The 23,698-nt window shown below is 38.4% G+C and overlaps 1 protein-coding gene and 1 long non-coding RNA gene across 5 annotated transcripts; one reads left to right on the top strand and one right to left on the bottom strand.

Annotated features, from left to right (window-relative positions):
- Positions 1 to 246: 246 nt before the first annotated feature.
- LOC109202748 (uncharacterized) lies at positions 247 to 4,128 on the bottom strand. 2 transcript variants are annotated; one of them, XR_003221039.1, is made up of 4 exons: positions 3,588 to 4,128; positions 2,212 to 2,312; positions 1,393 to 1,481; positions 247 to 1,204 (listed from the first exon to the last, which is right to left on the bottom strand). It is a non-coding gene; the product is annotated as an uncharacterized LOC109202748 (long non-coding RNA). The 2 variants fall into 2 exon arrangements; XR_002062664.2 differs by lacking the exon at positions 3,588 to 4,128 and having other exon boundaries at positions 2,212 to 2,580.
- Positions 3,091 to 22,582, top strand: LOC100692292 (kinesin-like protein KIF2A). 3 transcript variants are annotated; one of them, XM_005459659.4, is made up of 21 exons: positions 3,092 to 3,271; positions 4,135 to 4,229; positions 6,195 to 6,314; positions 6,526 to 6,580; positions 7,324 to 7,443; positions 8,628 to 8,728; positions 10,660 to 10,755; positions 11,226 to 11,280; positions 11,665 to 11,827; positions 11,907 to 11,997; positions 12,066 to 12,129; positions 12,230 to 12,321; positions 13,309 to 13,451; positions 13,568 to 13,772; positions 15,046 to 15,156; positions 15,261 to 15,328; positions 15,943 to 16,032; positions 17,716 to 17,863; positions 18,457 to 18,558; positions 20,768 to 20,903; positions 21,858 to 22,582. In XM_005459659.4, exons 1-21 carry the CDS (start codon positions 3,211 to 3,213, stop codon positions 21,941 to 21,943), a joined length of 2,202 nt encoding a protein of 733 aa, XP_005459716.3. In that variant the 5' UTR covers positions 3,092 to 3,210; the 3' UTR covers positions 21,944 to 22,582. The 3 variants fall into 3 exon arrangements, with proteins under 3 accessions (XP_019216241.1, XP_005459716.3, XP_019216238.1); XM_019360693.2 differs by lacking the exon at positions 15,943 to 16,032; XM_019360696.2 differs by lacking the exons at positions 17,716 to 17,863; positions 18,457 to 18,558; positions 20,768 to 20,903; positions 21,858 to 22,582 and adding an exon at positions 17,444 to 17,708 and having other exon boundaries at positions 3,091 to 3,271.
- Positions 22,583 to 23,698: the final 1,116 nt, after the last annotated feature.

The raw sequence follows: 23,698 nt of genomic DNA, 5'->3' as shown, positions 1-23,698 counted from the left end.
TCACAATGGACTTTTATACAAACAACTAAATCTGCACGATAAATATTTCCATGGTGTTTTGCCCATCTAACATTTAACACCTTGGTGTTGATTGGTAGCTGAAGAGTCTCTGCCATCTCACAGCCCCAGTCCAATGCATTTCAAGAAAGCATGTTACTTGGTCCAGTGGTCAGTCTCTTGGGGTCAAATGTCTGCCAACTGAAAGCAATAGGACTTTGATGTTTTGTTGCCAACGTTTTAATTACATTTTTGAAACTTTTCAATTGTTTTTTTTAAAGAAGCTGTGTTTTGCTTCATTGCGTATGCACCAGCTATGCAAAAGTGGTCGTGTTTTAAGTATACATGTAGGATAATGCATCACGAAATGATGCTTTGGTAGCAGCTTCTTGTGTGGAAATAAACCCTTGGATAACCTGTGGCGTTTGGCGATCAGGTGTTTCAAGAAAATGGAGATACCTTTTATATAACACTGCTGAAAATACAATATTCACTATTTGAAACAACAGCAGTAGCAAATACCAGTGCTGATCGTTTGGACAAACTAAGTCTCCAAAGATGAGTGGTAGATGCCGATGTAAACACCAGGACTGGATGGCATTTAACTCCAAGTCATTTGAGTCCTCTCCCAACTTCACTGTAGGTGGTTTGTCGTTTTGTTCCATTTAGCCACAGTTTAAGCTCTTAATTCTCATGTCCACTTCCTTTGATGTTGTATACTGATCTATTGCATGTAACATAATCAGTTTCATTTCATATTGTGCGACTCCCTCCAAGATATCGTGCATAATATCAACAGAGAAATTTTCACATGTATTGAAGTACTGCAATGAGTTTAGAATCCAAGACTGTTTAACACCCATCACATAAGGCAGTCTGGGATTTGCCTCCATTTTTTGGCAATGTTCAGTATGAAGTGCTTGAGTTCGCATGATTATCTTGGGTGAATCCTCTGTAAACTCTTTCTGAAAGTCCTCTTTCTCAGCAAGACAAAAGTTGCAACAATATCTGGCACTAAATGACTCTAGAAAACCAAACAGACAGTGAAGACCAAAGTTGTCAGTAGTAACTTGGACAATAGTTCCATGTACTGGGTCATCATGCAGGGCAATTGTAATTCCATCCCCTCCAGGATTTTCATATTCTTCACAATTGGATCAAGTATCTTAGAGAAGTCATATGTTCAGGATGTTGAACTTCTTGGCAACTGTGAACATAATAAAATTGCATTATATATTTGAAATAAACACCAGAACAAGGGAAAGAAAGTGAAATTAAATAAATTGAGCAAAATAAACCTAAACAGTTGGTATAGCAGCTATTATAACATCATCCCCAAAGCTTGACTGATTCACACTATGAAACATGCAGGAAATGTTGACGTTTTTTACTCACCGCATTCCAAAAATGATCTGTAGGTCAGTTGGCCCTCAAAACTGATGTACTTCTGTTGTTCTCTGCACTTCACACGCACAGCTTGCATCCTTCATGATATGAAAAGGATATTTTTAAATAATTAGATTTACTACAAATACTTACAAAATTGAACAAAACACAGGCACACACAAAACACATAGGGCTTAAGAAACATCTAAAACTGCACACTTGTGCAGACTGCAACCATGTATACGTTTCCATTCGAGTAAAACACACGTGCTTGCTAAACTAACAGCAGTACACATACAAGATTCACTCCATTAAACACACATGCTCCTAACCAAAGATCAGGCGAAAACAGTCGTGTATGTGACTCAATTCAGAGTAAACCACACGTGCTTTCTAACTGAACAGGTGAAACATCCACAAACGTAAATCCTCGATAAAACACACATATTACTAACAGAACATCAGGTAAAAAAGTCCATTTTCATGACTCAGTTTGGAGTAAAACACATGTGCTCACCGACCTTTTTTGGATAAAACATTGGTGCACTGGATTTGCTAAAAACACACTACCCTGGTCAATTATACTGCCTAAAGCAGCTATTGAGCAATGCTAAACGTAGTTTAGTGATATATACCTTAATGCTGTCTGTGAGTAGTCTAACGACATTAATTTAGCAGAAGCTAATGTAAGCATCAACCTTGCCAATTATGCAGCATGTAAGACCCACAAACTCTCAAGCTGTAATGTTACTTACAGACCTTTCAGATAAACAGAAATTCCCCATTTTATCCTAAATTCAATCATTATTGAGCACTTTACTCACTTACCTGGCTCACCACTGACAGTTGTCTCTGTTCCACTGCGGGATAGTGGGCGTGGTCATGCCATATTACTCCAATGGAATTTCCTCTGTTCTTTTGCGCCAACTCTGGAGGCCAATCGAAATGATTACAATCCAAAATGAGTAAAAATTACTCTTTTAGAGGAAAATAATGTTAACTCTGGAAAAATTACTCTCTCCATTTTCCTGTGTAAAAGTGATATTTGTCAATCAGTTATGTCACCATATGTGTTATGGTCTTCTGTCTGCTTTCATACAGTCACAATTAACTTGTTTTTGTAAATTATCATTATCATTATTATTATTATTATTATTATTATTAATATTATTAATATTATTATTCATATGCATAAAACTGGATGAATACATCTTAATTCGTTATATTAAAAAGAAATTATGTGATATATACATTTACAGTCTCTCTCTTTTAGCTATGACAAAACATCACAAAAAACAATGAACAGAATTGCCACAATTTTTTAAACAGATGCACATTTTGGTATAAACTGTACTCGTTAATTCCTGTCCTGTTTCACAGTCACCAAAAACGGGAGAGGACAGAATGTCGCCTGTCAGGCTCCTAAGGTTCTGAAATCGAAAAGTTTATTAGCTTTTATTGAGCTTAGATTATTGATTGTTTTTAATAAATAAAAAATTAAGATATATTAATCTAATTTTCTGCCCTATAATAATTATAATGTCCAAGTTACAGAAAATGGAAATAAAAGTAAAGTATCTCAATATTTCGTTAATAGTACTAACAACAACAGGATTACAAAGTGAATTTTTGTTATAAATTTAACGACAGTCCTTTTTTATTATTTATATATTTATTGGGTTGAAATTATAGGGGAAGACATCAGTGGCGCATGCGCACCTGCTCTTGTCCGCCTGTCTTCTCCCCCGACAGACCGCAAATGACCTCAGTCTCCGCAATATCACACAACTTAGACTGGAGCGCTCAATAAACGGCATACCGGGAGCGATGGCTGGGATGTTCGGGAAGATATTCGTTGGCATTTACGTGGAGATAAAACGGAGCGACGGTACGTAGCATGCTCCGCTCACACATGCACACTCAGACACACCGCTCTCTATCCGGCCGGTCCGCATGAGAGCAGCTAACGTTACCGCTCAACGCAGCCGGATGTTTTTGCTAGCTAGCAGGCTGCTACACTGTCATTCACAGGAATGTCGCAATAAAAAGGTCGGCGAGCGAAGTGTCAGAGACTCAAAAACGACACAAATAGTCTTTGACACGGTGCTGCTGTGTCTGTCAGTGATGCAGACATACGGCAATGGGTCGACCTGACTGCAGGGCTGCGGGCGGGTCCGTCCACCTGCTGTCCGGTTGACACCTACCCTGCCGTCCTCCCTCTCCTTCCTCCCGTCCATTGCTTCATGACCGAAACACCTCTGGTTAGAGGACGGGATGCAGGCACAAGTCTGCACTGCATCATGCACCATGCAGCGGTGGCCTGTTAACCAGGGCTGATGGATGGCTGATGGGGGCCTTTCATCTCGAAGTGTATTTCATCTCAGTAAAAAAAATCGCACGACTTTCAAATTGCTCTGTGTATTTTAATAATTGTCTGATGGCTAAGAACCCGGTTAACAGTCAGTACACGCAGCTCTTGCAGTAGTGTGATTGACAGTCTCAACATCATCTTTCATCAGCCACACCCATTTAGCATATCAGCATCCTTATTTTAGGGTTTAAGTTCTCCATGTAAACACTGAATGACTGATGGATCCGTTTATTTGTTCTAAGATAATGCACAAAATATTCTCAGGCCTAATTACTGAACATTAGCTTTATGGCTCATAAGTTGGTGTCTGTATGAGCATTGGCTCTACAGTCTGGTCCAGCGCTGTGCAGGCCTAGCATCCTTCTGTATCCTCTCTGCAGGACGAATACACCAGGCGATGGTCACATCACTGCATGAAGACAATGAGAGTGTGACAGTGGAATGGATTGAGAACGGAGACACCAAAGGGAAAGAGGTACATCTACCTCTGCACTCTGTTTCATTCATTATGTCCTGAAATGTAGTGATTTGTAATTTGTAATTCTCTTCCTGAATTTTTGTCAGAGATCCTGAGAGGTTCCACCTAAACTCTTTTATTTAACTTTAATTAACTTTCAAATATGGCACCTGTCTGTAGTTTTATTAATGTTGCTGATGAATTGACTAAAAAGTGATTGTCTGCCAAAAAATGATAGCTGGTATTTAAAATGTTGTAAATGAGTTGCTGGGCTATAACCTGTGAAACATATCTTAAACATATCTCTTGTGAATGATATCAAAGCATTTTGAGCCAGAAACACTAACCCTGTCAGACGGCAGATGCTGCAATCAGTTTTGTCAAAGTGACTTTTATATGCGCTTTATTTATCAAGGTAAAAACTCTTATTCATATTAAAATGGCTTTTTAAGGAGGGTTCTGGCCAAGAGAGAAGCTGAAATTACAACAAACATGACATTGTACTGTAAAGATGTTTTAAGTAGCCAAAAAGGACTGGATTGATCGTAATATAAAACAAGGAGCAGATACAATATTACAGAGTCATGAAGATACTTGCAAAATAGGTAATTTCTTTATTTTATATATAACAGCTTAGTGAATCCTGACCACACAATATTTATCAGTATATGTTAGAGATGAAAAACACAAAGAAACACTGGAAATCACTTTTTGGAACACCTGAAGTGCAATGAAATAGAGATGAGTATCTTATTACTTGCTTTATCCTGGACATGTTGTAATGCTGTTGTAACATATGGGGTCTATTGCTGTACCCGATGCAGTGCACTACAAGTATCTCAAGTGTATAAGCATAGAATGCTTAAAAAAGATAGAAGTAGACACCGTCACATGACCCATAGTTTAATAAAGTCCTCATGTCAAAAGGTGAGCTTTTATTTTTGGAATTGTAATGTTGATGTTTTGAAACCAGATGTAATAAGTAAGGTTTACCAAAACTAGAATTAGAATTAGAATTAGAATTAGAATTCAACTTTATTGTCATTGCACATGTCACAGGTACAGGGCAACGAAATGCAGTTTGCATCCATCCAGAAAGTGCTTTAGTCGTGATATAGATATATTACAATATAAATTAGCAATAATAGAGATGTGTAAGTATATTACAGAAATGGGTCTATTATGGTATGTTATAATGTACACAGTGTGAAGTATGTTATGAATATTCTATAACTATAAGTATGTACAGGCTGTAGTGAGTACAAGCTATGTACAGGCTATGAACAGGATATAAATATGAAATAAAAACTATACAGAAATCTGAGATATACAGTTATACAGAATGTGAACTATGTAAGTTATAAACAGTTGTGGGATTAAAAATTATCGTATGTACAGAATGATTATCTACACAAAACTAGGAAAGACTGGAAAATTTAACAATACTACATTCACAATCACAATGTAGGCTTGCTTTAAGACAAAACTGCAAATGAACTGCTTTATTGTTCATTTTAGAATCTAATTGGGACCATAATTTCATATATGTGTTCAATAAAGCCTGAAACTTATAGGCCATTTTCCCATAGACTTCTATGCAATCAAACTTCTTTTAAAACTAAAGGATTTGCCTCCTGCTAGCAATCAGAAAGATCGTAGATTTTAATGAACTTTGTCATTGGCAGAATTATCTGAGCTTTTTTTCATGTTGGGTGTTCATTTGGGAAGCTAAGTTCACCTTTAAATCATTACAGCCTTCTAAAAGAGTACAAATATTGAAAAAATATTATTAATAAAAGATATGTCGACAAACTAAGCAGTCACATACTGCAAAGATAAACTTGTTTCCAAGTGTTTGTGTCATCTTTATTGATGTTCTCAGCAAATACAGCCTCTCTTGCACTTGATGAGGTGATCTTGAGCCCCTGCTTAAACCAAGATTATAACAATAACAAAGTAATTTCTATCTTTTTTCTGATTTAGATTGATCTGGAGAGCGTCTTTGCTCTGAATCCAGATGTAGCTCCTGATGAAGAGATACCACAGAGTCCCGAGGCTCCTGTTCCTCCCTCCAATGTTGCCAAAACCAGCAAAGTACCCAAGGTCTGCTTCTCAACATCAGCCATCATTAATCAATCACTCCTATTTGCACATGACCTTTTAACAGAATATTATTACTATTATTCCTGATTTGAAGAGAATATGCTGTATTTTTTTTACCAGCTGTAAGTCAGTTTAAACATTTTTCCTTGCAAACTTTATGTACTGCCTTCTTGCATTCTACATTCAACTCTGATGATTATGGTCTTTATAGACCAGACGGATTACAGCGATACCCAAGGCTGAAAATACCCCACGGGAGAACAGAGGTACGTTTGAATTAAACCTGACCCACTAACATATCTGAGATACAAAGCTTGTAATTTAATCATTTTCTACTTCAGTACAGTTGGTGCTGCCGAATCATGTAAAAAAAAAAAAAGAGTTTATTGGAAACAGAGTGAGTGAGGATTATTTTCTCTGAAATTAGTGTAGAACAGTTTCCCTACAGCTTCTTTAACTCATGTTAAAGCCACTCTTTTGGCATTCCAAGATTTTCCCAATACAAGAATTAGTCCAAGTGATTAATGACTGTAAAAGTCAAAGATAGAAATTTGTATACAACAGGGTTTTGTAAGAATGTAATAATGACCCCCAGTGTGCATTTTAGTAAGAAACATCCAATAAGTGTGCTGAAATTTCTTTCTTATCAATGTTTAATTGTGAATTGACAAGAAAAAAAATTCAGTGTTAAGTATGTTCACATTTTGTTAGAATTAAAGAATCACGTTTGGTTGTATTTACTCTTCTAAGCTTGATAAAATCCCCTGCTTCACAAGTCTGTCAGTTAAGACAAAATGAATGGTTAAGTTTGTGCAGTGGGTTTGAAGCAGTCAGCATAGAAACACTGGCATGAACAAACCTCACAGAAAATCAAAAAAAAGAGTTTAAGGATAAGAGGGTCACTGTGAACACTTTTCCTGAGAATTTGGGTATAACTTTGTGTAATTTGGGTGAACTGCCTTTTTAATGTTTTGAGATGAGCAGTTACAATGGATTGTGTGCTTCTCAGCTGCCTCAGTGGGAACCACCCGGGCACGTCCCAGTCAGCACAGCCAAGCTGCGGAGCCACCCCCACCAACCATCGTTCCCCAGCCTGCCATAAACCAGTCCCTGATACAGCAGCAGAACGGTAACACAGTCACCCTATCTGGAAACTTCATATGAGAGAGGATTCATGTCCACATGGCTCTGTTTGAAATTCTCTGGAGGGAGTTTCCAGCATCTCTGTTGTTCTCTGTAGCAGTGGTGTCATGCTCCCACACAGCTGTGTCTAAGGGTGTCAAAGGCTCTTTCACTCGCTGTGGCTTCATACTGCAGCACTTGTTTTTCCTCTACTGCTGTTTGAATTACCATAAATATGCAAATAAGATCAGGCCTTCAAATAACACTCAAAACATAACATTTGGAAAAAGAAATACTGTAAATAAAAAGTCATATTCAGTCTAAAAAAACCAAAAAACAATCAGTTAAATCTAGCAAGTTGTTTGTAGACCTGCCCACCTGGCTATGTGCATACGCAGAAAGCAAGAACAGAACAGACCAGACATCATGACACAGATGAACTCAGACACAGAATGACGAATGGAGCTGGACAAGATATGGGCTGAATCAATCAAATCACTGCCATGTGTTTTAGGAACACCCCAGGACTTTTAACACGTTTAAAATAATGCTGGTCCTAACATCCAGGTTAGGGGGCATTCACAATTATCAACAAATTATTTTTTACAATTTATGAAATGGATAAATGGATGTAGTCTTTATTGTATAAAATTTTAGATATTGTACATTTTATACTTTATTATTGAGAATGACTGATTTAAGGTGATGCATGACATGTGTATAATTAAAAAACTGACTTTTAATTTGAGATTTGAAAGTGGGACATATAATAAATGTTGAACAGGATTGATTAAATTTATGAAACCATTTAGATTTCAGGTAAATGTACAAAGCGTAGTGTAACTACTCAGCTACACACAGTTCTTTTGATTTATTTCTTCTTTCTTCCTTTTTGTTGTATGAAGTGTTTTGTCTATGTGGTAGCCAGATGACTCAGAGCATCAGCAAAACTGCAGCTCTTGTTGTGTGTGTGTGTAAAAGTAAATGTAAGGCATTATGAGTCAGTATCAACAAAAATAATTGTTAATGTATTGGAGGGAATACATTAATAATTATATATATATATATATATATAGATATATATATATATGTATATGTGTGTGTGTATATAGATATATATATATATATATATATATATATATATATATTTTAATGCTGATATTTTATGCCACTGTGCTCCTTTTTTTTCAGCACGGAGGAAATCTAACTGTGTGAAGGAGGTGGAGAAACTGCAGGAGAAACGAGAGAAGAGACGTCTTCAGCAACAAGAGCTTAGAGAGAAGAGGGCACAAGTGAGAACTTAAGCATACGCTACAGTACTTTACATTATGCACACATCAACACACATTACCACAGTGTGAAGTGGAAAACCATTTGTTTGAGAAATATTTCTAGATATGAAGCTGATTTATAGCAAACTGTTAGGGTGATTGTGATAAAAGTTGTCATCGTTGTACTTAAAATTGTTAACCTTGTCTTGAACTGCATGTTCAGATATTTTTCTGTTCCTCCCCTACACATCTAGGATGGTGGGGGATGCTATTAGCTATAGTGTTTAACTGCAGGCACATTCTACGCAAGGTTCTGGTTTCCTTATTTGGTAAGGAATGTTTACTTCCTGCCCTTTGTAGGCTCACCTGTATATGGTGGACCGTTAAAGGAGTTGAGCCATATACCGGGGGGTGAGGGGAGATGACCCTTTTGTGATCAGCAGGAAGTCACACACACGCACACACACACACACACACGCTCACACATGCATATACACACACACAGTGCCTTAGCTTACACACCACAGGGGTTTTACAATGGGGGGTTGTGTCATTTCAATAAAAAGTCTCCGAGCAGAGTTGTCTGGGATCAGGTGAGGAGCTTTCAGCTCCAAGAGCTGACCAGGCTTCTCTTGCGCAGCAAGCAAAAACTGACTGAGAGGAATTGTCTTGCTTTGTTCATGGGAGTAAGTCTCTGAGTCAGTGAGGCCTGCAAGCGCAGACCTAACACATACCTGCCAACACATTTTCCCAGGGTTTTTAAGACATCTCCTGGAGGCCACCTGTTTTACTATTTCCACTGTAACACTTCCAAAATTTGCAAAAATGCAAAATGTGTACTATCTTCACTTTTTCATCTAAATGACTTCAAAGTTCAGTCTTTGAGCTTTGACCAACCCCACCACTCTAACAAAAAAGTCCCAGATTTTGAAACCTAAATGCTGGAAGTTATGATTTATAAACATAACTATAAGACATGGATAATAATGCTGTCTCTCACACAACAGGAGTTTTACCCACTATACTGTTGTATTGTGTCTCTTTATCAAAGAAAGTTAACTGACTGAAAAACAGAATTATGCACAAACAACTAGACTCTGTACTGTTAACCCAAATGTTGAAGTTATTCAGTAGATTAAATATACTGTATATATTTTTGCTTGAATATTTTGACCTTAATTAATGTGGACGTGTGGACTGAGCTTTTTTTCTGTGCTTATTTCTATTGTGTGTCTGCTGTAGTCTGCATTCTTTCACAGTGTGCTGGTAATGTTCCAGATTTGCAGTAACAAATTATTGAAACCTAATGCATGCTCTGTCATCCTCACAGGTCTCTTCCATTATGCTCACAGATCCATTAATCAGGTTTTTTAAATTTAACCTCATGTTAAATAAGCAAAACTGTGACACTTATGAGTCACATGGAAAAAAAAACATGGATAATTATACTCCAAAAAACAAAATAAAAGAAACATTACTCATCAAGTTATATTAACTGAAACTGTGAAACTCTGAAACTGATTTAATAAGCGCTGTGTTTTAATTAATCAGTCAGCTCATGTAGCATTTAATAAAAACGTTTGAATTCTGAAAACAACTGAAACAACACAAACTTTTAAAGCAATCAGATGCTTCAGTTTTTTTCTTTTGATTATTGCAGCTGTGTTCGGTTCACAGTGTTCTGAGCAGGTGCCCCTAGAGTTAAAACATTTAGTTAGTTCGAGCTAAAAATCAAAAAGTGATCTACCAAATTTAGCATAATTTTAGAGAGCACTGTGTGGATACAAAAAGTATTCTCAGGCTGGAAGTAGCTTCTAATCGGCTGATGTCCTCAAAATGTTAGGATGTTGATTTTGAATTAATTAATTCACGAATAATTGAAATGCTTCCTGAATGTTTTTATTGAATTTGTCATTATGTGATCAATACTTTTGTTTTCTGTGACACTGCAGGAGGTGGACGTTAATTTACCAAACTATGAGATTATGTGTATGATCAGAGACTTCAGAGCCAGTCTGGACTACAGACCTTTAACCACAAACGATCTGGTGAGTCCGATTTAGATCTGCTGGTCAAAAGGAGGCGGTAGAGAGAGAGGTACCTGAGAATGTTGGAAGAAAGGAGGAACGAGGAGGTCATTTGAGGCTGTAGGACAGGAGGGGGTTAGGGCACCAAGAAAGAACGAAGTGAATAGAGAAGTAAAGATTAGGAGAAGGTAGAAGAAAAGCCCAGCAGAAGGGAGGTATAGAAGAAAAAGATGGCAGAGGAGGAAAGGAGGTTGTAAAGAGGCAAAGAAAAAGGCAGCAGAAGATTTGAGAAGCAAAAGTGGAGGGGAGGAAATACAAGAGAAATAAAGATGACAACAGAAGGTCCTATGCCCATATGCCTTTTGTATTTTAACTTCCTTATTTTATTATTTTATTATTTATTTTAACAACACCAAACAGAACAACAAAGCACATATGGCCAGTACAAAGGTGTAAACCGCACTATTTATTCATGTCTTCTCATGTTTCAGATCGAGGAGCACAGGATATGCGTGTGCGTTCGCGCACGTCCCCTCAACAAAAAAGGTAAGAGCAGCTTTATGTAGCAGCTGTATTCAGAGAGACTGTGAAGCCTGTGTTCAAGCTCAGACAGCTAATCAAAGTAGTTTGGAATTGCAGGGATGACCCCTGTGAGGAGGTGGAAAGCCTTCCTAAAAGCTTTTTATTGTTTACATCCACTATACCAATCAGAGCTGCCTGATTTTGGACACACACGGGACATTGCTTCTGTTGTGGTGGCAATTATGTCCATTTTAAGTATTATTTCTAAAAATCTCTGAATGTCGATTAATTAAAAACAAGTAACAGAGATGTCTATAGACTGCTGCTTGTCTTTGCCCTGGTGCACCTTTGTAGCCTGTGTTTGGCCATGAATAGAAAATGTCATTAACAATGACTGTGTCTCTTCAGAGTTATCAACAAAGGATCTGGATGTGATCACCATTCCCAGTAAAGATGTGGTAATGGTCCATGAGCCCAAGCAGAAAGTTGACTTGACCCGCTACCTGGAGAACCAAACCTTCCGATTTGACTATGCCTTTGATGAGAACTCCACCAATGAAATGGTTTACAGGTACACTGTTTTTTCTTTTTTCTTTATGCTGTAGCACTTGAGTCAAATATTCTGCTGCCAATAAACACTCCACCTGCAGGTTCACTGCTCAGCCGCTGGTTGAGACCATTTTTGAGAGGGGAATGGCGACGTGCTTTGCATACGGACAGACTGGAAGTGGAAAAACACACGTGAGTGTTTGACTTTGATTTGAGAAGTTTGTTTTTAGAATCATGTTCTAACTCATGTCTCCTTTTAGACAATGGGAGGGGACTTCTCAGGAAAGAATCAGGACTGTTCTAAAGGGATCTATGCACTGTCTGGTTAGTTTATGCTTTACTGAGTATTATTATTATTATCATTATTATTGCTGGTCTCTGTTGTCAACATAATTCATTTACATGTTTCCTTCTCTCCCTGCAGCCAGAGACGTTTTTCTCATGTTAAAGAAGCCAAATTATAAGAAGCTGGACCTGCAAGTTTTTGCCACATTTTTTGAAATTTACAGTGGGAAGGTAAGTGTGTTATAATGACTGATCATTTATTGAAAACCTCATTATAAGCAGTAAGTTAATATGTAATACAAATAAAATAATTGGTTAAATAATTGATTTGTGAATAGAGTCACGATGAAGGATGAGACATTTACTTCAATTTCAAGCAAAAATACCAATTTTTTTTACCAACTGTTTATGCCAATGTGCTTGATTCCCGGTAACAGACAGGTACGTCAATCACTGTTCCTTGAAAGAGAGGAAGATATATAAGATATATACACATATACATATATATATAAATATATATATATATGTATAAAGTATGGGACATATACTGTGGGATATTAGACACCCGCATGTCCTGGCTGAAAATTCCTCTATTCACACCTTTATGGTGATAACATGTGCGGCTGCACTTGCAAATACACAACCATGTCATCACAGCCAGCCTCAGTCTTATAGCTGCTCTTCACCAAGCCCAGCTGCACAGCAGAGCAAGCTAGTGTTTTACCTCATTCCTCTCCTCCAGGTAACAGAAGTATTAAAAAAGCAGGAAAAGGCTGGTTGAGAGAATAAAAAGCAAAAGAAGCTGTTATACTGTTTTGTTGAGGAATCCAGCATTTCAAATATGCTGCTCAAAAAATAACACTTGTATCTTGAATTAAATATTTAAGTTGAAAATGTCAGTAGTTGCATAATTATATTAGGCACTATATATTTTAAGCATGTTTAGGCGAGTCCACAGTTTATAATTTTCATTTACATTGTAGAAAAAAGTAGATGTAATGACAAGGGTTTTGGCTGTCAATAAGCACTTGTTTTTCTGACATTTTCCTACACCTTAGTGTGTATGCATTTATGATTGTTAGATAGTTATAGTCCTCATAAATTTATGTTACCTCATTAGGCTTTGATGCTGCTAACGCTGCTATCTCAGGGTTAGATTTATTTGTTTCCTACTCTGCCTCAGTAAAGAATGTGAGTTGAGCATATTTCTGTTTGAAGGTGTTTGACCTGTTAAACCGTAAAGCCAAGTTACGGGTGCTGGAGGACGGGAAGCAGCAGGTGCAGGTGGTGGGCCTGCAGGAGAGGGAGGTGAAATGCACAGAGGACGTCCTCAAACTCATCGAAGTGGGAAACAGCTGCAGGTAAACATGTAATTTTTTTCACATATAGACATGTGAAAACACTAAACAGTAACAAGATTTGAGTTGGAGAACCACTGAATGAACCCCCTGAACACCCCTCACCATGCCTCTTGCAGGACGTCTGGGCAGACATCGGCCAATGCTCACTCCTCCCGGAGTCACGCTGTTTTCCAGATCATCCTGCGTCGGCGGGGGAAGATGCATGGAAAGTTCTCTCTTATCGACCTGGCAGGAAATGAGAGAGGGGCAGACACGTCCAGCGCTGACCGGCAGACCCGCCTCGAGGGAGCAGAGATCAACAAGAGTCTGCTGGCACTCAAGGTCTTCGCTTCAGTACTACAGATATTCTGTTCTTTAGTGTTGTGCTTCTCATATAGTTGTGATTTGAGGAGTTTACATACACTCATTTTGGGTTTAATGTTATTTTAACTTGGGGCTTTTAAAGATTTCTTTGAACAGTTCATTTTCCAGGGCGAAATGATTACACACCATACCATAAAAAAAAAAGAATTGAGTGTAAAAATTTTAATTTACTTTGGATTTTCTCTAATTTGACAGGATCAAAGTATACATACAAATATACATATACTAACATTCACATAAATCTTTTAATAAATGCGCCTGAAAGTTTGGTAATGCCTTTTAACCTGAGGGTTATCTTCTTTATAGTGATCGCCATTGATGACAACTGGTAGTTTCTCTGCCAGCATAAAGAAATTGACTGAGTGGACTGACCACTTTGCAGAACAACAGAAAAGTCCTAGGAACTCAGTGAAGGTTTTCATAAAGTCCTGCAAATTTAATTAACACTGATATGAGCAGTTTTGATGCTAAAGGAAGGCAGGTATAACAGTGAAAAAGCAAGCAGCAGAGGTGGTAGTGAAGGTGGATGAATTCAAGTACTTGGGGTTAACCATGCAAAGTGACAGTACACAAGAGAGGTGAAGCGAGTGCAGGCAGGGTGGAGTTGATGGAGACAGCTGTCAGGGGTAATTTGTGACAGAAGAAAAGCAGTAAGAGTGAAAGGTAAGGTGGTAGTGAGACTTGGTATGATGTATGGTTTGGACACAGTGGCACTGACAGAAAGATAGGAGGCCAAGTTGGAGGTGGCATAGTTGAAGATGCTAAGATCTTTGTAGGAGTAACCAGATTGGACACGATTTAATAAGGTGCTCAGGTTGAGGAGCTTTGATGTGTTCGACATGTCAGAGGAGGGATAGTGGATATATGAAGCAATGGATGTGGAAGACTGGCAGGCAGGAGGAAAAAGGGATTAAGAATATCTTTTAGGTGCACTTTGCTGTATAATCAGAAGAACAACTATCAAGCAAAATGGAACAAATAGCCTATAGATATTTAAAAAAAACTTTAAGACAACAAAGAGGATTCTTGGAAGATTCCTCAGGAAAGGAGGAGATGGAGGCAGGCAATCTCAAGAAAATCCCAGATATATTTAATTGACTTGAAACAGCAAATCATGTGAGAAAAGAAAAATAGTAAATATTTCCTAGTTCTCCTTAAAAATTATTTTTAAAAATGACTATAATTAGTTAGCCAGAATTTTTGCATAATTGGGCATGGTGTATGTTTGCAGGAGTGTATTCGAGCCCTGGGCAGAAACAAACCACACACTCCGTTTAGAGCCAGCAAGTTAACCCAAGTGCTGCGGGACTCGTTCATAGGAGAAAACTCCAGAACATGCATGGTAAGAAAACAACATGTACCCACTATAGATGGACACACAATAGAAAATGTGATTACAGATCACAGTATGCAGTTTTGGTAAATCCCTCTCTCATCTTTTTACAGATTGCAACCATCTCTCCTGGGATGGCATCTTGTGAAAACACACTGAACACACTGAGATATGCCAATAGGTAGGAGAGATTCTGCTGAAAGGCAAAAAAAGGTTTTCAAATATAACATTAGGATGAATGCACATTGAGTTATAATTTCAAATTTATACACCTTCACTTTCCACTAACTAACCTGACTCTCAGTCTTTGTCAAAAGCATCAACATAAAGTTTTAAAGTGGACCTGTTATACTCATTCCAAGTTCCATAGTTCTATCTATTATACAAGATTCAACTGTCAAAAAAACATTAACAGTAAATTCAATTCTCTCACTTGAAGCCAGCTTTCTTCTGATTGGCTGCCTATCATAAACAGAAGTTTGGAAAATTTGTTTATTAAGCACATTCACCATTGTAAGAGTATAGAGAATTATTAAAAATTTTGTGTTTGAGGGGTTTGCATGAAACATAACGACAGATTACACGCATCATGTCATCTCATTTTTCTTGAAAATGTTGACTCCTTGTCAGGAATATTCTTAGTTATCTGTGCGCTCCGTTTGTCTTTCTCCTCTGTTTAATTAATTCATAAAAATGTAAAATAGAAAAGACTACATAACATAACATGATCCTCTCCTGCCTCCACTTGTTGGTGTGTGTTTCTCTCCCCTGTCATGCTTTTTATTTTTTCCCCAGAGTAAAGGAATTTGGGATAAGTCCCTCAGACATTCCCTTCTCCCAGAGTGGGGGTGGAGGAGGTCGCTCTGAGCTCTCCCCTACCTATGAGTATGATCATTTTGCTATGTCTCTTAATAGTGTCGTGCAGAATTAGTTATATTGGCATTTCACATGAACCCAGGCAGCCGCTTTGTGTCTGTTTCCAAAAAGATCATTGAGGGTCCTAACATTACCGAGGCTCTTCAGTCATCATAATCATGATGTAATCACTATTGTAGGGTCTTTACCTTACAAGATAAAGTGCCTTGAGTTATATAAACCGTTATATAAATAAAACTGAATTAAATTCAGTTTAGTTGGCATGTGAACCAAGGTTAAAATGAGTTCATTCACTGTCTGCCTCACTTTACTTATTATTTACAAAGTTTTTTTTATTGCTTTAAGTCATTTCCTTTTTCGTTAGTGTTATTTTATTTTTGTCAACAAATCCCTTGAAAAAAACAATAACAATTGTACTTTTCTATGAAGTATTACTTTGTATGAATATTATATATTTTTGCACTTCCATCCCAAAACACTCCAGTGAGCTACACGTTGCACTGGATGAAAAATTTCTTCGTTGCTGTGAAAACTAACTGTCATTTATTGTGTGTTAAACTCACATACATGTCTTCATACTGCAAATAATTATTCACTAAAACAGGAGTGTCAAATATAGGGCCCGGGGGCTGAAATTGGTCCAGCAAAGACTCCAGTCTGGTGCACTGGATGGCTCTGGAAAATGGGCTGGAGAGTGTAAATTTTAGACTTTTAATTGTACTCTTATAAGTACAACCTCCCCCATGGCCATTTATACTGCACCAATGTAGTGACGCAACTTATAAACTTAAATGACAGAAAAGTTCCTGTTCGTTCACTGTGTATAGAAATTTCTGTTTTTTACAGTGGGTGCACAGTAAAAAAGGGCATTTTCTGTCAATTAACAAAAACTATCTGCTTTTATAATTGCAAGAAATTCTTGGCAAACCGCTACCCACACATATAACCTTCCTGTTAAAGGAGCGATCCTCAACAAAGCTGCTCATAGGGCATCGTCTAATTATTGGGGTTCTCTCGCTGTTGTTGTGGGCTTTTACCTTAAAACATAAAGCATCTTCAGGAAACCGTTAATAAAAGTGATTTAAAATGAAGAGTAAGTTAACAATTCATTTATAAAATGATGTGCTAGAATAATGTAGAGATGGCAAAAAAACAAAAAAGAATTACACCACAACCTGATCTCTCCATTCAGCATACCATTTGAGAACTGCATCCTCTGGGTTCTGATCTTTCTGTAAGATTTGTTGGCAAAAAGTTAAAAAAAAAAAAAATCACTACATCGTCTTACCAGTATCATCCAATCTATTCAAAATATTTTAGTTTTTTGTCACCCATCATGATGCATGTGCCCCACTTTGTTCAAACTCTAAATCCCAAATTCAGCAGAAGTGTAAACTTTTTGGTTTTATTTGTTCTTTAGGCTTTCTTTCATCAGTCATTTGTTGACTTGACTTGCTTTCCAGACGTGAGTTCCCAAAGCCTGCATGAAGTTCTTCATCATCATCATCTTCATGTTTCTTTCTCATAACTCACAGTATTCATCACTGCTTTCTTGGCATGTTGAACGACTTGTCACCGACACGACACGTCTGTATATTTCTCATATACAGCTACACACCATTGTTGCTCACCTCAGCAGTTGTTTGCAGTCGTCATATTGTTGGTTTACCCACAGTCCTGATGTGTTGTCAGGGTGAAGGAACTCACAGTGGACCCTGCGGCAGCCATGATGGAGAGCCATCAGGGAGGACACATCACACAGCTGGAGGTGCTGGAGGCTCAGTGGGGAGTGGGGAGCTCTCCACAGAGAGATGATCTGAAGCTGCTCTGTGAACAGAACGTAAGAACGTCTGCTGCCCACGCACGCTACTGTGACAGAAAACATCTGAACCCACAGCAGCTCCATGTGAAAAATATAGATGCTAGGTTTCCACAGACTGACTTCAGTCAGCAGGGAACTGCTGAGCCAGATGATACCTTGCATTATTCCACAAATGTGGCCCATAGAAAACAATAATATTCAAAATACCTCCTACCTTCTCATATCTTTACTCTAGCTCCCTGCCACATTCACAGTTCAATTCAGCACTAAGTCTACTTGCAGGTTCTTGCACAGTTACTTTCCATATAACTACAGTTTCAACAGAATAAACAATGGATCTTGCCTTTCTCTGCAGTCACTTTATTTTTTAACTTTTATGTCATAACCCTCATTCACATTGTTGCTGATGGTGTCTCATCTGGAAAAAGGTTATGCCTGAATATTGAATAACATTAGCATTTAATGAAAGAAGTAAATAAAGTAGCTGTGGGTTTTGGTACATTATTTTTATTTCTCGGAATTTATCTAGCATAATTGTTTTTAGTTTAAATTTGCATATATTTCGTGCAGTTTTAATTTCATAATCACAGCACTGGCTTTGTTTATTGTAGGAGGAAGAGGTTTCCCCGCAGCTCTTCACTTTCCATGAAGCCGTCTCTCAGCTGGTAGAAATGGAGGAGCAGGTGCTAGAGGATCACAGGGCTGTTTTTCAGGTACAGTAGGCCAGAAAATTTCTGTTTTTCCATTTACAGCTAAAAATAATAGGAAATTAATAACCAATTGTAGCTAATTGCTATGCCTAGCCCCACATACCTGATTGATCATTTGTTTTGAGGCATGTTAGTATAGATACAGATTGTTTCTGAACAGTGCTAAATCGTGTATTATAATGGGTAAAGCTTTAGTTTTAAAAATGTGATATCCTAAGCAACAGTTCACAGCTAGCACTGGAATTCATCTACCCTATTTTCTCAAGAGGCTTTACCTTTGCCAGACCTCCTTCTACTTCTTTTCCACCCACGCTATCGAGCGTAATGGGTGACAAGGTCTCTCCATCGATCACGATTTCCAGCAAGCTCTTCACCTTCATCCCAAGCAATGCAAAGGGCTTTGAGGTCATAATGGAAGGTCCGGTGCCAGGTCAGCCGTGGCCGTCCCCTGCCACAACCTCCAGGTGGAACCCATCGGAATGTTTTGTTTGGCTGTCGTCCATGCGAATGATGCGCTTGGCAAGTTTTTGACGGCAGCATGCAATAATCACACTGAGGTGAGGAAGGTTGCTTCATCGTAGCACCTACTCATTGGTGACACGATCAAAGTATCGGATCTTCATTATCCTTCAAAGGCAGCACGTCCACCTTCCTGGTAATACTGGCCGACGCTTTACACCTTTCAGATGCATAGATTTCTATTGGGATGATGATTGAGGCGTACCAACGAACCTTGATGTTGGGATGATGATTGAGGCATACCAACAAACCTTGATGTTGATTGAGATGGAGGCAGATGACCAGATATTTCACATTTGTTGGAATACCACCGAGGCTTTGCCAGTGCGGCTCTTGAAATGGGTCTCTCAATCTCCGTCCCAACCGATGACACTGCCAAGGTATGCAAACCTCTCAACCACCTCGAATTCTTGCCCACCGATCTTGATCTTAGGCATACTGGCCTGGTCGCTGATGTGCATGATTTTTGATTTTTCTGCACTGATGCAAAGTCCAACTTTTTCCAGCCAGGTTCGACGTTGGATCCTGGAGGTGGTGTCCATCTTCCACCAGCAGGGCTGTATCATCTGCAAAATCAAGGTCGGTAAGTCAACTGATCCCGTCCAAGGTGATGCCTGCATCTGGCCCGACCAGGGCTTTCTTCATGATGAAGTTGAGGGCCATTAGGAACAGGAAGGGCGAGAGGATGCGTTCTTGCCTGACACCAGTCTCAATGGCGAAGAGATCGGTGTGGCCCGTGTTCGTCTTGATGGAGCAGTTGGGGTGGCAGTAGAGTGACTTGAAGATTGAGATGAATTTTCACGGGACACCGTACAGGTGGAGGATGCTCCAAAGCAAATCTCTGTGAACGCTATCAACGCTTTTATGAAGTCGATGAAGTTTATTGAGAGTGATCGCTCTCAATTAACACGCATCATTGAACACTAACTGTTCGATGATGTTCCTGAATATTTGGGTGAATATTTGGTCAGTGCATGATCGTCCACGTTGAAAACCCGCCTGTTCTTCGCAGAGGCGTTGGTCGGCAGCACCTTTAAGTTGGCAGAGTAGCATGGTGAAGAAGGCCTTTCCTGTGACCGAGAGTAGGGTGATTCCACGCCTGTTTGTGCACTCCATCATGTTGCCCTCCTTTGGTAGTTTGAGGATGACGCCTTTCTGCCAGTTTTCGGGGACAGCCTCCATTCACCAACATTCAGTGAACAGTTTTGTGAGCACATTTGTAACAATCAGCCCTCCTTATTTCAGCAATTCTGATTGGATTTCATCCATGCCGGCTGGTTTGTTTGATTTTTGAGCTTTCATTGCCAAGCAGACTTCTTGTTGAGATATGGCGCCTTCTTCTACTTGAAGGGCTCCCAGTGCTTCTTGTTGCTCGAAATTGTATGTGCTGGTTCAGTGTTTCCCAGAAGTGTTTGACTCAACAAGCATCCTGCTCTTCTTTGGTCACCAGAAGTTTGTCATTCTTTATTCTGTTATCTGTTCAACAAAATACATAGATGTATGAAGTCCTTCCATGAAGCCCTTTGTTGATAGCTCTAACCTGTTTAGTGCAGTAATTTACAGTAAATACCATAGAATTTGCCATATTTTTATAAAGAGGAACCACGTGCTGTAACACAATTTTGACCCACTTTTGCGCAATATGAATTTAAAACCACATAGCCCAACTCAGCTGCATCTTTTTCCCTTACAGGAGTCGATCCGCTGCTTGGAGGATGAGAAGGTGCTTCTGGAAATGACAGAGGAGGTGGACTATGATGTTGAATCATATGCAACTCAGTTAGAACAAATCCTGGACCAGAAGATAGATATTCTTACTGAGCTAAGAGGTAAACATCATGCAGTTTCCAAATTTTCAGCCTCTTTGCATTAACAAAGTATCAATTCTACAAGTTAGTCTGATAAATGAATAACTGTAGATGGCAACAGACACACCCTTAACAAACAACTACCAGCTGCCACAGTAATTAAAGCAATGTACCAATGTTATGTTATGTGTAAGCTACAATTCAAACAATTCCTCTGCCAGCAGTTCTTTCCCACAAGGAAATGAATCTGTTCTCTCCACCAGACTCAGAAACAGCAATTTTATCTCACAAAACACAGGAATTTTCATCTACTGTAGTCTTGATTTGTTGGTATTGGTTGGTTTGTATTATTGTGCTGTGTTTCAGTGTGTAAGCTTCAATCCAGACTAATGCATTACAGTGCAAGAGTGCTAAGCAGTTTCTATGATAGCGTGCCATTTCCATCAACAAACTTGCAAGTAAAATTAAAATATATCTTCACATTTTCAGTTGTATATCAACTCAAAATGTGTTTTGTGCCAGCAACTCAAATAAGTTTTACACTTATTCATATAGGATTTTTAAGAAGTACACCCATATTTGGTGATTTAAAAATCTGAAACTTCAGTCAAGGTCAGTACTAATGAGCAAATAGCTAATTATATGAAAGAAAGAAGTTAAGTTACGAATTATATGAAAATACAAGAGACCCAACAAAGACAACACAATTGTCCAGCAGTAGGATTATCCATGATAATAGGAGAGAGATAAATCTTTATTTCCTATTCTTCACCAGTTTCTGCTCTTATCCTATCATTTCACCTTCACTTTTTAAAAAATTCACATTTTGCTCCACAATATTTCACAATAATTTAAAAACAAAAGCTTCCACTGTTGTATCAAATTTTGTATGAGTGACGTGATTTCATGTTATCCTGAAAGACGAAGATCATCATTTAAATAGTGCCTTCTGTGTGATATTCTCTCTTCTTCCAGATAAAGTCAAGTCTTTCCGTTGTGCTCTCCAGGAAGAGGAACAAGCTAGCAAACAAATCACCCCCAAGAGGCCTCGGGCGCTATAGACACATAACATGTTCTATTTCACTGATTGGTCCTCAGAGAGGTGAAGGCCATAAGGAGGTCAGTGCTGATGAAGCAGCTGATTTAACTCAGCTGTGATTTTATGGTGTGAGTTCCTGTAAGTGTGTTTGGTTTCCCCCTGACCTCTCTGCTGTACAGACTGCTTCCTGTCATCCATCCATTTGCAAAGCCAAAGAGCGTACCGCCCAGGCTCTGCCATGTTCCTGTATAGCGTATCTATGAAGTTTTTCTCTGTGTGCTTAATCCCAAGTACTTGATTTTAAAATAAAAAAAAAGTTCAGACATTGTTTTGAATTATTTTTTATCAGATCAGTCATGCTCACCAGGGCAATTTTATAAACAACTTTTGCCATTTTGTGCAATATTTGGAGGAATTTTTCTTCCTGTTCTTCCTGTTTCAGCTCGGATGAACAGGGCATGTGAAGTTTGTGTGTAACATGAGCCACGTGTTTGTGTTGATACTGTATGTAATTAAGGTTTGATTGAGACAAGCCTAAAATTAACCTTATGTGACATTAACTGCGCTAAAGGGTGCATTTTGATCAAGGTGTTTCAGGATACATCTACAGAAACTGAGTTGTTTTTTTTTCATTTGCCATAATAAAAGATTACTTCTTGTTGCTGTATGTGTATTTATTTAGCCCTCAGGGCACCTTCTGTGGAGCATCTAGCTAATTTTCTCTGGGCCACTAGTTTGTAGTTACTAATTATTACTAAAATATGTTTAACTACTCACGCCGTTCAAAGGCATGAAAATCTTTTCATAGCCTTCAGTTTAACATGAAATAGTAAGCCTAGATTAATTTTATTAGTATTTATTATCAAAATGACTGCTGTAAACTCAGTTTATTGCAGTTGAGCTACATTAAGTTCAAGAACTGTGCTTTGTATGTGTGTAACTTGATACCACATCTGTATTCTAGTAACCAACAGTGGGCCTCTGGTTACAAAAAGAACTTGTACAGGGAGTGCAGAATTATTAGGCAAGTTGTATTTTTGAGGAATAATTTTATTATTGAACAACAACCATGTTCTCAATGAACCCAAAAAACTCATTAATATCAAAGCTGAATGTTTTTGGAAGTAGTTTTTAGTTTGTTTTTAGTTTTAGCTATTTTAGGGGGATATCTGTGTGTGCAGGTGACTATTACTGTGCATAATTATTAGGCAACTTAACAAAAAACAAATATATACCCATTTCAATTATTTATTTTTACCAGTGAAACCAATATAACATCTCCACATTCACAAATATACATTTCTGACATTCAAAAACAAAACAAAAACAAATCAGCGACCAATATAGCCACCTTTCTTTGCAAGGACACTCAAAAGCCTGCCATCCATGGATTCTGTCAGTGTTTTGATCTGTTCACCATCAACATTGCGTGCAGCAGCAACCACAGCCTCCCAGACACTGTTCAGAGAGGTGTACTGTTTTCCCTCCTTGTAAATCTCACATTTGATGATGGACCACAGGTTTTCAATGGGGTTCAGATCAGGTGAACAAGGAGGCCATGTCATTAGTTTTTCTTCTTTTATACCCTTTCTTGCCAGCCACGCTGTGGAGTACTTGGACGCGTGTGATGGAGCATTGTCCTGCATGAAAATCATGTTTTTCTTGAAGGATGCAGACTTCTTCCTGTACCACTGCTTGAAGAAGGTGTCTTCCAGAAACTGGCAGTAGGACTGGGAGTTGAGGTTGACTCCATCCTCAACCCGAAAAGGCCCCACAA

This window comes from Oreochromis niloticus, linkage group LG7 (assembly GCF_001858045.2).
Source record: "Oreochromis niloticus isolate F11D_XX linkage group LG7, O_niloticus_UMD_NMBU, whole genome shotgun sequence".
NCBI classification, from domain to species: Eukaryota; Metazoa; Chordata; class Actinopteri; order Cichliformes; family Cichlidae; genus Oreochromis; species Oreochromis niloticus.
The sequence above is the reverse complement of the archived record's forward strand: the minus strand, read 5'-3'. Positions and strand labels throughout refer to the sequence as shown.